The 17,279-nt window shown below is 36.5% G+C and overlaps 1 protein-coding gene across 1 annotated transcript; it reads left to right on the top strand.

Moving 5' to 3' along the window:
* Positions 1–11,970, top strand: LOC110920656 (GPI ethanolamine phosphate transferase 3). The gene is made up of 20 exons (XM_022164841.2): positions 1–275; positions 349–383; positions 785–900; positions 987–1,076; positions 1,177–1,296; positions 1,380–1,463; positions 1,950–2,027; positions 6,089–6,214; positions 6,278–6,367; positions 6,484–6,519; positions 6,614–6,669; positions 6,771–6,918; positions 7,012–7,432; positions 7,529–7,620; positions 9,228–9,747; positions 9,820–9,955; positions 10,633–10,674; positions 10,772–10,934; positions 11,024–11,107; positions 11,803–11,970. The coding sequence occupies exons 1-20, from the start codon at positions 31–33 to the stop codon at positions 11,905–11,907; spliced, it is 2,787 nt and encodes a 928-aa protein (XP_022020533.1). The 5' UTR covers positions 1–30; the 3' UTR covers positions 11,908–11,970.
* Positions 11,971–17,279: the final 5,309 nt, after the last annotated feature.

The following is a 17,279-nucleotide window of genomic DNA, read 5'->3' as shown; positions in this document are numbered from 1 at the left end:
AAAAAAAATTAAATCCTTCTCCACATCGGAATGGCAGTAACAGGGTGGTGTTGGGGTGACCGGAGATCGGCTTTCACCGTCTTCTTCTTCCTCTTATTTGTTCACTGTATCGCCATACTACTCTTCACCAGCGGTTTTCTTCTCACACGAACAGAACTTCCTCACTATAGTCACTGTTCACATGTCTCCCAATCTCCTTGTCCTCATCAAAATCATACTTGTTGGACTAAACCTGCCGTTGATCGTATTGTTATCATCCTTCTCGATGCTCTCAGGCACGTTTCCTCTCTCACTTTCTCACACTGTTGTTAATTAATAATACTCACGTCTCCTCATTTTGTATTTTAGATTTGATTTTGTCGCTCCCAGTACTTTCTTCCAAGGTAACTTACTTTTGTTTGTTAACTTCGATTTGCAATCAGCCTAAAATGAAAATTTAGGGTTTTTACAGTATGCTTTTGATCGTAACTTAGTACTAGGGTTAGACAAAACAGAGAATCGGTGGCGGAGATTGACTAAAAGTTCGGGTGTGGGGGGGGGTATAAATATTTAGGCAAAATAATTGGCGGACGATCTTTTTTAATTTTAAAATTTTCGGACGAAAAATCGAAAATTTTACACTTGTAACCGAAACATTCGGTGGGCTGGTGCACCCCCGGGTTTCCCCTAAGCTCCGTCCCTGCAGAGAATGTTATGACTACTTAACAACTTGATCAAATCAAACTAAACCAAACCAAACGAAGAAAATGCTGCAATGGGTTATAAGTGTGAACGTTACTTACAGAGAAAAAACCATGGATGGACAAGCTGCAAGTGCTACATAAACTTGCATCTGAATCAGGTGCTAGAATTTTCAAAGCTATTGCAGATCCACCTACAACAAGTTTGCAGCGTTTGAAGGTTAGCACATATTCACATAATAGTTGTTAGGAATGGATGAGGAGTAGTGAGAGTAGAGTTTGAATTGGACTTGTATCATGATGCAGGGTTTGACCACGGGTGGCCTTCCGACTTTTATTGATATAGGGAATAGCTTTGGCGCCCCTGCAATTGTGGAAGACAACCTCATACATCAGGTTTGATTCGATTATGAAGTTGAGGTGTATTGTATTGTATTCTATTTCTCTCTGTTTCTGACCTTTGTTTGTATGGGTTTAATATATCTTCTATTTACAGCTTGTTCAAAATGGAAAACGCGTAGTGATGATGGGAGATGATACTTGGACACAGCTGTTTCCTCATCACTTTAATAAGTCGTATCCATACCCCTCTTTTAATGTTAAAGACCTGGACACGGTATCCTTTTTAAACATGGTTTAATTAATTAATACGTTCCTGCATTTCACACTTATTGGTGCTTAACATCATTTATTTACCAGGTAGATAATGGTTGCATCAAACACTTAATTCCAGCCTTGTATGATGATGATTGGGATGTTCTTATAGCACATTTTCTTGGCGTGGTAAGTCTCTCAATTGCGAAACAAGGTTTCTTTAGGGTATGTTTCGCAAAAGTAGCTGGTGGCTGTAGCTTTTTAGATATATTTGGTGTTTGGCAGAGTAGCTGGAGCTTTTAATAAAATGTATAAAATGACAAAAATGGACATAACTAAAAATTTAAAAAGTTTGTGCATTAAAAAGTTAATTATCTTTAGAGGTTAAAATAGTCATTTTTCCCTAAAAGCCTGTAGCTCCTTCTAAACGCTACTAGTAGGAGCGTTCAAATAAAAGCTCCAAGCTCCTAACCTAAAAGCTTCAGGCTCCTTCAACCAAACAAGGCTTTTTATTGAGTAGGAGCTTTTTTTTTTTTAAAAAAGCTTAAAGCTAGAAGCTCCATGCCAAACATACCCTTAGTCTTTCAAAGTATGTGACATACCCATATAGACAGGCTAATCTTTTTTGTAATGGTATGACAATAAGCATGGTGCTGACTTGTTTTGTTCACTCAGGATCATGCTGGTCATATATTTGGTGTTGATTCAGTTCAAATGATTGATAAACTGCAACAGTATAATGAACAGTTAGAGGTATGTCTTATTGTCTACAAATATTACTTCTGCAAGGTTACATAAATTATAGACCAGTTCATATATATTCCTGGAAACTTGCAAACTATCATATTTACGCAACCAAAAAAAAAAAAAAAATTAATTTCAAACATACCCATTCAATGTTGGACATCCGGTTTCATATCAGCGGAAGCATTACCGGTGTTCGAAGAATTGGTTTTCATTACGTTATGATTAAACACACAAAACAAGGTATGAAATATGGGAACAACAAGAAAAACGATTCTGGACAATTCAAAAGGAAATGAAATTGTCTTGGTGATCTCCATTGTTACAGGAGGTCTCACTTATATACATTATGATGAACGGTTGCAATTGGCGGGAGTAACCGTCATTATGAAACGGTGTCTGCCAACCGACGTAACCCTTCCCTAATATTCTTACATACACGCATAATTATAAGTTTAATTTATCCTAAAATACATAATAAACATACATAATTAAGTTTATAATCTAACATACTCCCCTAAACTTGATTATGTTTAGAAGCATGTATGAGGACACTCCGGGTCGTTTTGCCTTCATCGTCTTCATCCCTTTCCAGTCATTACCGGCAAAGTAAGCATAGTGATGGATCGTCTCTTCATCTTGAATATCTCCGTCCCTTTTCCTTCTTTCATGGCAGAGATCCGATGAGCCTTTGTCTTGTTCCACCATTTCCTTATCTATGACTTTTCCTTGCACAGCCTTGAACTTGTAATAATAGACTAACATGTTCAGATACATGGCATACAATGTCCTCATCAGTTCACCAACATCATATTCATAACCCATATCGTTTTCCACTACTGCCCTGCGGTCGTTGGTCGACATAATCTTATACCCTGCATTACGTTTTTGTTTGTCTTTCATTCCTGATTCATCTTCCTTCGAACGAACGTCTTCTTCGTCATCTGCACGTGTTGCGAAATTCACGCTTGATACTTCATCTTTTCCCCGTATGGTACTCTTGAATGGTTCCCCGTCTGCGTGAATACTACGGCCCTCATCATAACCGTCTTCAGCCCTTACATGGCTGGAACTTGGGACACTTACTTGTCCGTTCTTTAAATTCTGGGAATCCTTATCGATTCCGTTCGCTATTCCACGGTTCTTCTTGCAGACGTAATTCATTATTGGAACATCTTGTTCCAATCGCATCTTCTTTCGTCTTTCATTTATTTCATCGTCTTTAGTGAGACCCGTTCTTTTATTCTTAGTACTGAAAACAGGGGTAGTAAACATTGGGTATATCTGCCACTTATCATCATTGATTTTGACAGTGTAACCTTGCAGTATTAGTTGATCCATACTTAACATATTTCGATTCAATTCTGGGATGTAAAACACGCTTTGAATTCGCATGGTTTCACTCCCTGTTTGAATCTCTACAACACCCACTAAAAATTCATCTTCCCCTATTCTAGTCTCTACTCCACACGAATTTCGTATTCGTTTAAAAACATTTAAATTACCCACATCATGGTGCTTAAACGCTGTACTTACATGCCATAAATCTGTCCATAATCCATGTTCTGTGCCGGCGACGATCAGTTCTTCGAAATAATCGTACTCTGCCCTCGTTCGTTGAATTCCGGTGTTGATTGCATACCGGATTAATTTTGTCGCTCCATCGTTTTCTTTTGTTTTGCACGAACCGATTCGGTGACTGGTTTCATGACAGTAATAACACCATCCATTGAATCTGTCCCTCTTACTTCGTATCCTCTGTTTTTGTTCTTCATCCGGTTGTGCCCGGAATCGTATAATATCTATCGATTTTCTTCGATTTCCCACCGTGGCTCTGATACCACTATGTTGGACATCCGGTTTCATATCAGCGGAAGCATTACCGGTGTTCGAAGAATTGGTTTTCATTACGTTATGATTAAACACACAAAACAAGGTATGAAATATGGGAACAACAAGAAAAACGATTCTGGACAATTCAAAAGGAAATGAAATTGTCTTGGTGATCTCCATTGTTACAGGAGGTCTCACTTATATACATTATGATGAACGGTTGCAATTGGCGGGAGTAACCGTCATTATGAAACGGTGTCTGCCAACCGACGTAACCCTTCCCTAATATTCTTACATACACGCATAATTATAAGTTTAATTTATCCTAAAATACATAATAAACATACATAATTAAGTTTATAATCTAACATTCAACATACTTACAATTTAGAGTAAACTGCAATTTTACCCCCGAGGTTAGGGGTCATTGGCATGTCTACCCCCCCTAAGGAATAATGTGAAATGACTATATTGCCCTTTAATATTACCCCCCAACGTTCTTGTTATGTCGCACAATTACCCCCCACCATCAGCCGCCACCACCCACCCCCCACCACCATCAGCCGCCGCCACCACCCACCTCCACCACCATCAGCCTCGACCACCCACCATCGAGCTCCAGCTACCGTTTTTAAACCGGCGTCAACTCTGCAGTAGCAAGAAACCGACTCCACCTGAATATGGTAACTTCATAATCACCTGCTGCAAACATTCAGCAATAAACTTTATTATCATCGGAAATGGTTACAAGACAATGAATCAACTTTCAAAATGTATTGTTATATCTGGCAATGTTCACCAGCATCAATGGGTTATTCGTCTTGGTTAAAACGAAAGATAGTAATATGGATTTCCTATTCAAAACGAGGAGCAAACATATAATGTATGTAGCACAGGTTACAAATTCTTAAATTCCTCTACAAAAGTATAGTCAAAGAAAGTGGTATGGCAAACACGAGACTAGCTCTCTACCTCTTGCTGTTATCAGCAACATAAGTCCTCAAAGAAGGCGATTGCTGCTCAGAATGAGAATTATGGTAAGTTTGACTTCTACTTCCAAAAAGTGCTCTTTCAAAATGAATCAACTTTCAAAACGTATTGATATATCAACTTTTAACCAGATGTAAGTAATGCAAACATTTCTTCAAATATTAAATCAATTTCATCTAAACACATCTCTAATTGCCACTCATAAACCAACAGATTCCGTAAAGAAACAAAACCCACAACCTATATCACACCCAATTGACAAAAAATTCAAGAAAAATCACTCATGTCACAACAATTTCATCTGGGTTTCATCTAAACACAAAAACTATATGTAAACTCACCAGTGGAGCTTGAAGACGAAAACCCCTTTGTTGAAAAGCTTTAGAAGAGCCTTGAGGTTCAGACAATTGAGCCATCTAACTCACAATTGCCCAATTTCATACACACAAACAGATCTATTCGGATTCAGATCTGTTCTTGTGGATTGAAGGAAGAAGGGGGTGGGTGGTTGCGGTGGGGGAGAGAGAGAGAAGCAGAGAAATCTGTACCAGGTGCGGTGGCCATGGTGGTGCGGAGCCATGGTGATGTGGTGGTGGTGGAGGTGGGGTGATGATGGTGGTGTGCTTGAAAAGTTGGGGCTGTTATAAGCTTTAGTTGTGAGAGTTCATTGTAATCAATTTCTTTCAATTCTTCATTGTAAAACAATCTGTGATGACTAGTGAACAAAGATGGAATCATTTGAGTGTTGAATTCTTGTTCTTGAGTGGTGTGCTTGAAAAGCAGACTTTATAAATAAATAAATAATAATAATAATAAATATAGGGTAAGATTACTAAAATACCCCTGCCTATAACAGTCAACTAACTGTTGACTGACGCCGGGGGGTAAGGTTGCGACATAAGGGTGAACAGTGGGGTGTAAAATTGCAATTATTTCCTTAGGGGGGGTAGACATGCCAATGACCCCTAACCTCAGGGGGTAAAATTGCAGTTTACTCTACAATTTATATATGACCATTGTACCCTTCTCTTTGCACTCTAAACTCTTATGTCCTGATGCAAATTTTAGGGAAGGGCGTAAAATAATGTCATAATTCTGGAAATGGGTACATCTGATATGATGATTTTATGTTGGGTAAATATGATATTTACCAAATTTTGAAGATGTATGAAATTATCCGTTAAATCATTATTTGTTTGTTTATTGTGGTGATGAACTTGATACTTGATGCCAACATTCTACTTCAGAAAGTTGTTGAAGTGCTGCAGAACCAATCTGATAAGGGTGGTCTGCATGAAAATACTTTACTTCTTGTTATGGGTGATCATGGACAAACAGTGAACGGTGATCATGGTGGTGGGTCCCCTGAAGAGGTATCTACTCGGAATACTCCTAAGCTCATAGTTTATGCCAATCTAAACAGTGTCATAATGCAGGTTGAAACATCAATCTTTGCAATGCACTTGAAAAAGCCTTCATTTCCCGTTCCATCAGAGTATGACACCTCATCTTGTAAACTAGATCTGGTACGCAAACATATAAATTATAAAGTATTTGTTTGCTAATTATTTTTGTCAGCATTACTATTACCTTTTCAACTGCTGTTGCTACTTGTATGATAATTTTTTTATTGTATTCACAGGACGGAAGAAAGGTGTGCGTTAGTTCTATTGAACAGGTCAGTGGTCTATTTCGGCATGTGATATATTGTTTGTTCTTATAATGATTTTGAGTTTCAGTAATTGGGCAACCTCACTTAAGTTCATCTGCAGCTTGATTTTGCAGCAACAGTGTCGGCATTGCTTGGAATCCCGTTTCCTTTTGGAAGGTGTGTTACACACATCCTTTTTTTGTATTTACAAGTGTATGTGTTGTATACCCTGGATTTTTTATTTTGAATTATGTGACACTGTAGATTTTTCTTAACAGCATCGGCCGAGTTAATCCAATGTTGTATGCTTTAGCTGCCGGTACATGGAATCTTGAAAGCTATGATACGAGCAGTAGCCGCAGTCAATTAAAAATGGAAGAATGGATGCACAATTATGCCAAAGTATTGTGTGTCAATTCTTGGCAGGTAACTACATACATCTTTAACGGCTCGTTTCCTGTTCCCACATGAGTTATAAGAAGGATATTTCTCCTTTCTGATATTCAGTTTCACATGTAGGTGAAGAAATACATAGATGTCTATACAGATTCATCAGTTATAGGATTCTCCATTGATGATTTGAAGCATGTACAAGAGATGTATTCTCAGGCAGTCAACTGGTCAACGGATTCCTTGCATGATGATGTATCATCATTTGATGCTCTGAAAAAGCAAATAGATTTATATTCTAATTTTTTGGCAAGTGTTGCTGAGCTGTCACGAACCAAGTTCACAGAATTTGATTTAAGGATGATGGGTATTGGTTTTGGCATTTTATTGACATCCATATTCATCCATTTACTTGTCATCAAGCGCGTGGATGACATGTATATAGCCGATTTCCCCTACCAGGAAATTAATACGGTTTCATTCGGGTTGGTTGTTAGTTGTACTATAGTGGCTGCACGCGCATGTAGCTTCTTATCGAATAGTTACATATGTAAGTGCTGATTGTGACTTTTCTTTTTGCAACTTTTGTGCTTTCTTTTACTGACGGTTGAGTCATTTCCTGATATTTTGTTTTTATCTAAGACAGTGGAAGAAGGAAAAATGACAAGTTTTCTTTTGGCCTCTATTGCCATGCTCGGATTACACCGTTCAATCATGACTAAAAAGATGATACCTGAGGTAAGTACTCGAGATAACATATGCTCTTTATATATATAGGGTTAGGATCATGTGAGAAGTAAGTACTAGGCTAATTGAGAAACTTGAGAAGCATTCTGGCCCACACATTTTCCCTAAGCAAAAAAAAAAAAAAATTATTTTTGTTTGGAAAAGTTGGGAGCTTTTTCTATTAAGTTTTTTGTTTTTTTAAGGGATTTATACACGTGTATATTGTCAATCTTTTAACTATACATATATGTATATACGTGTTAAAAATTGAAAAATAAGTATCGTACATCTATGATTGAGGTGAATGATTTAGTTTTAGTTTTAGGGTTTACATCTATGATTGAGGTGAATGATTTAGTTTTAGTTTTAGTTTTAGGGTTTAGGGTTTAGCATTAGTATATAGGGTTTAGCATTCGGGGTTAGTTTTAGTGTTTAGCATTAGTATTTAGGGTTTAGCTTTAGGGTTTAGGGTTTAGTTTTTAGGTTTTAGCATAGGGTTTAGCCTTAGGGTTTAGAGATTTGGTTATTGTTCAATGAGCCGGTTGCAATGCTGCTGGAATGAGCTCAATCGGCATTTGTTTGACCCGGTTTCCTACACTTAGGTTAAGGATATATATTTTTTTTATAATATACACAATATATATTCAAAGTTGACTATATACATATGTGTATAATTCAAAATTGACAATATACATATATGTATATATGCAAAAAAAAAAAAAAAATTGGCTTAGAGAAATGTGTGGTGTAGAATGCTTCACAAGTTTCTCAAATAGGATGCTCTTCTCTTAGGATCCCTACCTTATATATAGAGAAAGCTGGGAATGTTGATCTGTTTACTAGTACATAATACAGTTTATGTTTTATATCTAAATAAATTAGCTCAAGATTAAATATATTATCTTGGGTAGAAAGTTGACCAAAGTGTCAAATGGGTAGAAAGCAAAACATAGTGCATAAGAATTATAAACCCTCCTAAATTGTATTATTGAGCTATTATAGTTTTTAAATCATATTTGGTGCGCTATTTATTAAATCATTTGGGAGAAAAGGTGTTTCTGGTCACCCCAACTCGACCCATAGTTATTAAAGGCGTTAGGCGCATAGGTCTCGCCTGGGGCCTAGCCGCAAGGCGCAAAAAAAGCGTGGGTCTGAGAAAAAAAAGCGCACAGCAAAAAAACTTGAAACATTTTTATATAATAGAAAATTAATACGATTCTTCAAATAAAATAAAACTAAAGCTATCATATAACATTTTATATCGTCTATTTAGTACCAAAAGTTATAAATGCTAGTTTATTAGTGTAGAAAAATAGTTTTCGTTAGATAAAATAGAAATCTAGCTGGAATCTTGCCAGAATTTGGCCGGAAACTGTCCAGAATCTAGGAATCTCGCTGGAATATGCGCATGAACCATCACCTGGAGAATTAAAGCGCCTTGCTAGGAAATTGGGCCTAGGCGCAAGAGGCGATGGCTTTTAACAACTATGACTCGACCCATACAAAAAGTTACCCGTTTTGACCTGTTACTCAACGACCTGCCCATATTTTCACCTTTAGTTTTTTCTTGTCAAATATTATGTGGAATATTTTCTCACTTGACTTTTTGTTGTTTACAGGCTGCTGCCCTTGTTTTCTTGATCTCCATCTTGAGATTTACAATTGAACTAGGGCTATCAAAGCAAGGTTCCCCTGAAGTATCATCAGAGTTCCGTAGTTGGGTGTATGTAGCTGACATATTGCCAATACTGCCTTTGATCATATTGGCATACCTGCTGTACAAAAGCATTTCTAGCAGCTCTTGTAACTGGCTTTTGAAATTTGTCATCACTGGAAGCATACTTAGCTATATTCTAGTTGCGTTGCATTTGACCTTAGGAAGTAGTAGCTTATCACATATGACACCGCCCATATTTGATGGGATTAAAGGCAGTTTGATTCCTCGTGCTATATATGTTATCGGTATTGCACAACTGTTGTTCCTTTCGGTTGTTCAGTTTTTTGAAGAAGAGAAAACTTCAAAGTGGGAAGAAACAACATTGATGAAAGCAGTTGGTATGTTATCTGTATGGAGTTCCACTCTCATCATCTTGTCCGGGAAACAAGGACCCTGGGTTGCTTTGGCATCAGTTATTGGAGGTAACCCTGGCACGGAGTTCAAGAATTTTTTCTTTTGGTAACCGTTAAACTAAAAGTTTCAACTTGATGTAGGCTGGCTGATATCGAGGTTAAGAGGTCTGGACCAGGATTATAAGAATGGTTCAACCGGTCTGTTAGCTAGCTATTCTTCTTCTGTTACACAGTGGAGCTTTTTAGCATCATGTCTTTTCTTTTGTACTGGTCATTGGTAAGCCATTATATAAATTATTAAAGTCCATGATTCTTAGAAGTCTTTTTTTGTTATAAAACTAGAATTTTGACCCGTGCTGCACGCTGCGGCGGCAACGTCGCGTTGGTGACTTCGTTAAATGCGTAACAATTAAGTAGAAAAGGTTGGAGGGTCAAAGTTGTCAATTACCAAAAGTTAGAAGTGAATGTGTAACTTACTTAAAGATTGGGGTTAAAAGTGTTTCATGTCAAAAGTTAGAGGGTGTGAAGTGAAAAAACTTAAAAGTGTAGGGGTGTTTTTGGTCGGTGGCCTTTGCTTTTTAAGATATTATTATATAGATAGATATTTGGTTTTCTTTGAGAATATAAGAACTGCTGATATGAGTTATGGTTTATCCAACAGGTCAAATTTACAAGTTTAGCCAAAAGGGAAATGGGTCAAGTGGGTTGAATAGGTTTTAAAGTCTCCAAATGTATGATTCTGAAGTTGCATTTAAAAAAGATTATTATTATTATTGTAATAATATAGTTTTGTAGGCAGTTTTAAATATTTATAAGAATGGACGAAAAGGTTTGTGGGTCAACCCATTTTGACTCGTAACTAAAGCAACCCGTTTGGACCAAAATCCATCACCCAACCCGCCCGTTTTGCCACCTATAAGTAACGAAAACTGACTGAAGCTTGTTAATCTTTAGGTGCGCTTTTGATGGCCTTCGGTATGCTGCTGCATTCATTGGGTTAGTCCTTTTTCATCTACTTTTGTTAACACTTACTTAATACCTGATTTATTTTCTATATTGGCTTGTATTTTTTATTTTTTTTTTCTATTTTCAGGTTTGATGAATTTACTATAATGCCCCAAGCAATCCTTCTAACAATCGAGACATATGGCTTTTCTCATATTCTTCCAACTCTTGGACTACCATTTCTTGTTGCATATCGACACTCGTTTAACAAAGCTAAGCAGACAAGGGAATCTATAATCCAGCTATTTCAGGTTATTTTTACTTTAATTTTATCCTTTTTAATTACCCTATTGTAAACCTGCATTTATTTAATAATAGTTCTTTAATCCTTCTGGTACAGGTTTATCTGATATACGGGCTTATCATGGCTGTTACAACCTCTTTCACTGTTCTCTGTGTCATGATCCAAAGACGGCATTTGATGGTATGCTGATAAATTTAGGAGTGCTAAACGGGTGTTGCCCATGGGTGGCGGGTCAAACAAGCACGGAACCGAAAATCATATTGGGCGTGTAAACCCGAACATGACATGAATGTTCATGGGTTGGCACGAACACGACCCATTTAAACCAGAATTTTTTTTAATAATTATGTGCATATTAGTACTTAAAATTACAAATTTACAACAAATAAATAAAATAACATGTAGGTTTAACTTTATAAACATTGATGCCAATATCTGTTTTTGCTTTTAAAAACACATTTAAAAATGATTATAAATATATAGGGTTACACGGGTCAACCGCCAGGTTAACCTGAGTCCAACCCGTTTAGCCAAACCTGCTCTCGGGTTCGATCTGAACGTGTTTAGACTAAACCCAAACATGTGTATCTTGTGTTAGGTTTGTGTCATGTCATAAACTCACACCCGTAGATAAAATACAGTTTGACCTTACAGGTTACGTCGACAAATTTGCCACTTTAGAGTTGAGATATAAATTGTTGAAAGTTTTTCAAATCTTTTTACCGTCACTATACAACGATTTGAAAACGTTGGCGCTAAATTTGTGACGAAATCCAAGTCCATTTTGACTTTAGAAAACAATAACTTTGACCCAAAAGTCAAAATGCACAGGTAACATAGTTATTTGACTGCTTCATCTCTATCTCTCTCTGCAGGTATGGGGATTGTTTGCTCCAAAATTTGTTTTTGATGTAGTAGGACTTATATTGACGGATGTTTTAATTTGTGTTTCTTCCCTCATATACTTCGTTCGGACATAGGTGTGTTATCAAGATAGATAATTATATTTTTGAAAATTTTGTTAGTTAATTTCATTAATCTTATAACGATTTTTCTTTTTATCATTCGATTTATGAGCTTTATCGACTGTATTGGGTCTTCACTTCTCGTTTTGATCTTTCTTTGGCTAATAATTTTTTTTCTCTTCTTGTACTCATCCTCAAAGCTTCAATCTAGATGGCTTTGATTATCTCAAACGGCATCATCACCATCGCCACTTCAAATATCAGAGCCTGAGTTAACGTTTCTTTTCACAACTGAAAATCAACTTCTCCTTGTCCCCAATGACATGAATCAATTTCGTTTCATGGTAAATGCTATAAAGCTTTGCAGTTTCGAGTTAAGTCTTTGGTGGATACCAAAGAGAAGACCATTAGATTCACCAGGTGACCTAAGAATTATCCTCTTGTAACCAAAATGAATGTTTACAGAATTTTGCATGCCACTTCTAATTCCTTAAACTTGAGGTCTTGGGTTCAAAACTTGGCAACCCTAGGCTCTTTGAACCCCTAGGGTTGGCAGGGTATTAACTGCCAGACAGCGCTGTCAGGCCGCTAGATTGGGAAGTGGTTATCCATTTCCACGGTCGGGGGTACCGTGCAACTACCCTTTTTTTTCTAATTCCTTAAGAATTTTTGTTTCTTTCATGTGGTCTATGAGACTCGTGTACCTATTATGTGCTATACAATAAGTCACTCTTTAAAAGTCCAGTGTTTGGATGGTAATATTTACCATGTGCTAAGAGTCCAGTCTGAGAATATATCAATTTATATTTGTATGTTCCAAAAAATGAAAAATAAATATATAAATATGGTTAACCAAGCCAATTCGATTTACATGTCTCCTTTCAGGTTACCGTTAAACCGCTCAGTTGGGACGGTTAACGTTTTATCATCACCCTACTTACCCATAGAGAATCCACAACAATCCTTTAAAAGCTACTTTGTTTTATCTACGTATGAAAAAAAAATTCCCATATGTGTTTATATAATCTTTAAAAGCTACTTTGTTTTATCTACGTATGCAAAAAAAATTCCCATGTGTTTACAATTCAGGACGTGTTATAGTGTTTAAAGCTACAATGATCTTAATTTCTAAGTTCATTTGATTATTTTGGTTGACAAAAACTGAAAATAGTATGTTAATAACCTGCTACCGAAGATTAAAACCATACATTATACGATAGATGAACCTATTACTTTTGGACCGGTTATGGATCACTTGACGACAAAAGTGTCCCTAGGTTGGGGATGTTTGATCATGGCGTTAAAAGGAACCGAAAGCAGTTGCTAAGATGATGAGCTACCATTTCTTTCTGTTGAACGTGAAGGATTTATCACACATGCAAAGTATGTGTGCCAACGATGTAATTTCCTTCACGTTCAACTATTTTTTCTAGATCGTTACGATCTATTTATAGAAGAAAAGAAACTAAAAGATTGTTTTAAGAACTTATCTTCATGGGTTAGCCTCACCACATATAGTTAAGACTATGATTGTGGACAACACAAGGTGGGGTGGGGTGGGCACGGGCGGACCCAGGTATAATCCTGGGTGGGTGGACACACCCCTTGAAAAACAAATAGTGTATTTTTTAAACAAAAAACCCGACCGCACCCCTTGAAAATATGCTTAAACCGCTCATCCGCACTCCCAGCAAATAATTTCTGAATCCACCACTGGGGATTGGGTGGGGTTGAGTATGCAGATGAGGTGTGCCATTCACATCTTGAAATTGGTTGTTAAGGTGGTCTTTACGTCAAGAAGGTAATCAAGTATGTATGAGGGTGCATCAAATGATTATAATGATTGAAAAGTGATTCATATGTTCTTACCTTATTTTAGAATCTTTTATGTTGATACATAGAAGTTGTCGAAATATATTACATAACATATAATTATTATGTGCCAAAAATTTATGGGGTCGGATATTGATTGTTACACATGTGACAACATAGACAAGATTGAAAAACTCATGAAGGTCAATTACTATAAATATTGGCCCAACTTTGATAATATAAATATTTGCTATCATAAAATAGAAGAACGATTATAAGAAAAGACAACCATTTTTTTTTTCTTTTTGTGATGGCCAAAGATATGCTTGCAATTCTGGTTTGCAGCATTGCTTTAGAATCAACTTTTATTTTGTCAAATTGTTGATGAAGCATAGAATGGTGCATTGGAGTCTTTATCTTTATCTGTATAATTTAACTAAAAATGTAATTTTCTTTAAATTTTGTTTAGTAATTAAATGCACATATTTAAATTAACAAAAAATGTGCCAGCTTTAAATTAAATGCATTTACAAACTTCAGATTTTAATAAAGTTCAAAATTATTTCATTCTTAAATAATTTCGTGACATGACATTTTAGTCATTATTAAATTCAAAGTTCTCTCAATTTACTTTCAAAGTAGTACCATATTTTAAAACGTAAATTAATATTCGAGTCTTCAATAAAACCATGTGCAAGCTTCTTTCTTACACGTTATCTCTATCTATCTGCTGCAAGACCACCACATCGACACCACAACATAACAACCACCTCCATCTAACTGCCTCAACCACAACACCACTGAAGATTCTAACAACCCTATCATTTTCTTTCTCTCTATAAACACCCAGTTGTAGTGGTTAAGATGGTTGACTCTATTCAATTTCCGGCGAGTTGTAGCGTACCAATATTTTAGTACACCGATTTGGGTAGGAACCCGCCTTCTTCCTCCCTGAGTAGCTCCATGTAACGCCTCGCTTTTTGTAACTTTCCTTATTTAGCAAGTTTGATTATAGTTCTATTTATAGAAACTTCTATTCTCCTTGTATTCGTATTTCATTTCAAACATTGTAATCCGAGACTTGAATCATTATGAAAACTCGATCTTTTATACACTTGTGTTATTCATAATATGTAAATACTTGTTAAACATTCGTGATACATGCATATTTGATACAATTTATACGCAGATTCATACTTGTTTATGCATGCAAAATTCACTTATACATTCATTTACTTATACACTACTCTTGTACATTTCACTTATACGTTTAAAACGCTTAAAACTGACGATTTACGCAAACTTAAAATGTTGAACAAAAGGGACTGGTCCCTCTCGCACGAGAGGACCCTCTCGTCCTAAATCCCCCATTCGTCCGTAATCAACTCGTCCTAAACTTCACCCTCAGTCTATAAATACTGACCCACTTCATTTCCAACCTTCACAACTCCAAATTCTCTCTCAAAAACCTGAACTCAGGCAATTCTTTTGAGCTTGTTCTAGCAACTTTCTAAGCGAGTTTACAACTCACTAACACCTAATTTCTTCTACATTTCTTCTATTTTCTAAGTTTTCACATGATTCTTCACAACAATCCACTTGGTTAAACAGATCTGCCATGGAAATCTGAGTAGAACTCTCCATAGTGAGGACCAAGCAGATTAAGTGAAGTTAATCTTCTAACTTTCTATAAAAACAAACTTTCTGATTTTAAACTTGGCCGAATCAGAGACTCTCTGAGCTCACAAGCTAAGTTCATAGCTGTGGATTCATGTTAGAGTCAATTCCAGCTAAGAAAATGAACAATTCAACCAAAACCGAGCTGTTTTCATCTCGAAATAGTACCAATCGCCCGAAAAGGGGCCCACTCGCACGAAAGGTTAATCCTTTCGCGCGAGAGAGAACTCATGTCGTCTGAATGGGACTGTTTCACTACGTTCCGACATTTCTAAGTGTTTTATGATTATTCAGATCCCTATTTCCTATATAGACGACTCTGGAATATCAGTGTATGATCTTTGGAAGCCTCGTCTTACAATCTAGTTCCACCACCTCACTTGAACTTGTAAAACAAACACCTAAAAAATCTCCTAGACCTAGATCAAGTTAACCTCGTTCAGCCTCCGACACTTAGTTCATTCTTTCTATGTCGTTTTAGCACACTGGGTTGTCCTTGTTCGATTGTTTGGCTAATATTTACATTCTGTTAATTTCCATTTCTGTATTCATGACCAACTGATTAGTTAACTAAGTTAACTGATTTGTGCTTTGGTGAACTATAACGAGGTTATTACCTCCATGCATAACTTCTATGAATTCTATGAACATTTTGGACTAATATTATACTAAACTATAACTAAATAACTTAACTAAACTCACGAACATAACTGATTAATAGTTAAAACGTTCAAACAAAGATCGGTTCACCATTCAGTCCCTCTCGCGGAAAGGGTGGTCCCACTCGCGCGAAAGGCCTATCGTGCCAACTGTCTTTCGTTCGAACAGTTTGTGTTTCGGTTTCCCCGTATTATGTTTCCGCGTTCCTTGTTGCTGATTCTGTTGGGCAAACCAGGACCCGTAAAATCATGAAAACTTAGTATCGTGAAAAGTGCTCGGACAAAATATACTTTCTGTTTATTTATACTTTCATACTATACTACGTACTTTATTTCATATCATAATCCTCCGTTCAAACTCCAACAAACTCATGCCTTCGTTTATCCCCTGTAGAGTGACCTTAGTGTTCCTATACTACGTCCACCACTATTTGCTCGCGAGATAGGGTAACCTTGGCGTTTCTGTACTACATCAACCATACTTCGCTCACGGAATTAACTAAGAAGACTTAGCAAAACCGTGAGTATACTTGAACACCCTTTCTCCATTTTACACTTTGGGTGCAATATGTTTACCTATTAACCTACACAGTTACAGTTACACTTAGACTTTTATACAAAATGCACAAGCAATCTAATGCATGCATGCTAAATTCATTATACTTGATTCTTTATTCTGGATGATTCTTTTGTGTGATAAACTTGTCATTAACTACGTACGAGCCTCCCTTTAACATGTATAGCGCTATAGGAGTAACGCACCGCCTGTAGACTTGTGGTCATGTTAAATTCATTTTATGCGGTAATAAGAGGATTGACTTGAATATTCACATACCAGTTTATACGTTAATCTTGATAACTAAGTTTGTCATGTGGATTCGTTTAAATCTTTTATACTTATTCTATGTATTAAACTTGTATACTTGCCAATAATTTTGTATTGAACCATGTATTTTAAACATATTTGCAGGTTGATGATGATACTAAAATGGGCTTAGTGAGGATGCTTATATACCTACTTTAAATCTAGATTATATTGTTCTATTTTCTGTTTGTTGTAACTTGTTGTATTTTGTAACAAACAATGTTGTATTTCCTTTCCACGTTGTACTTGAATTGTTGTAAAATGAAATGAAATCAGTTTTATTTAAATATTGTCGTAAATAGTGTTATAAAGTCTCGAACAATCTTGTTTTCGTCTCACTCCGATGTTTCCGCCATCGGTTAGGGTGCGCCAGA

This window comes from Helianthus annuus, chromosome 17 (genome assembly GCF_002127325.2).
Source record: "Helianthus annuus cultivar XRQ/B chromosome 17, HanXRQr2.0-SUNRISE, whole genome shotgun sequence".
Classification (NCBI taxonomy): domain Eukaryota; kingdom Viridiplantae; phylum Streptophyta; class Magnoliopsida; order Asterales; family Asteraceae; genus Helianthus; species Helianthus annuus.
The sequence above is the reverse complement of the archived record's forward strand: the minus strand, read 5'-3'. Positions and strand labels throughout refer to the sequence as shown.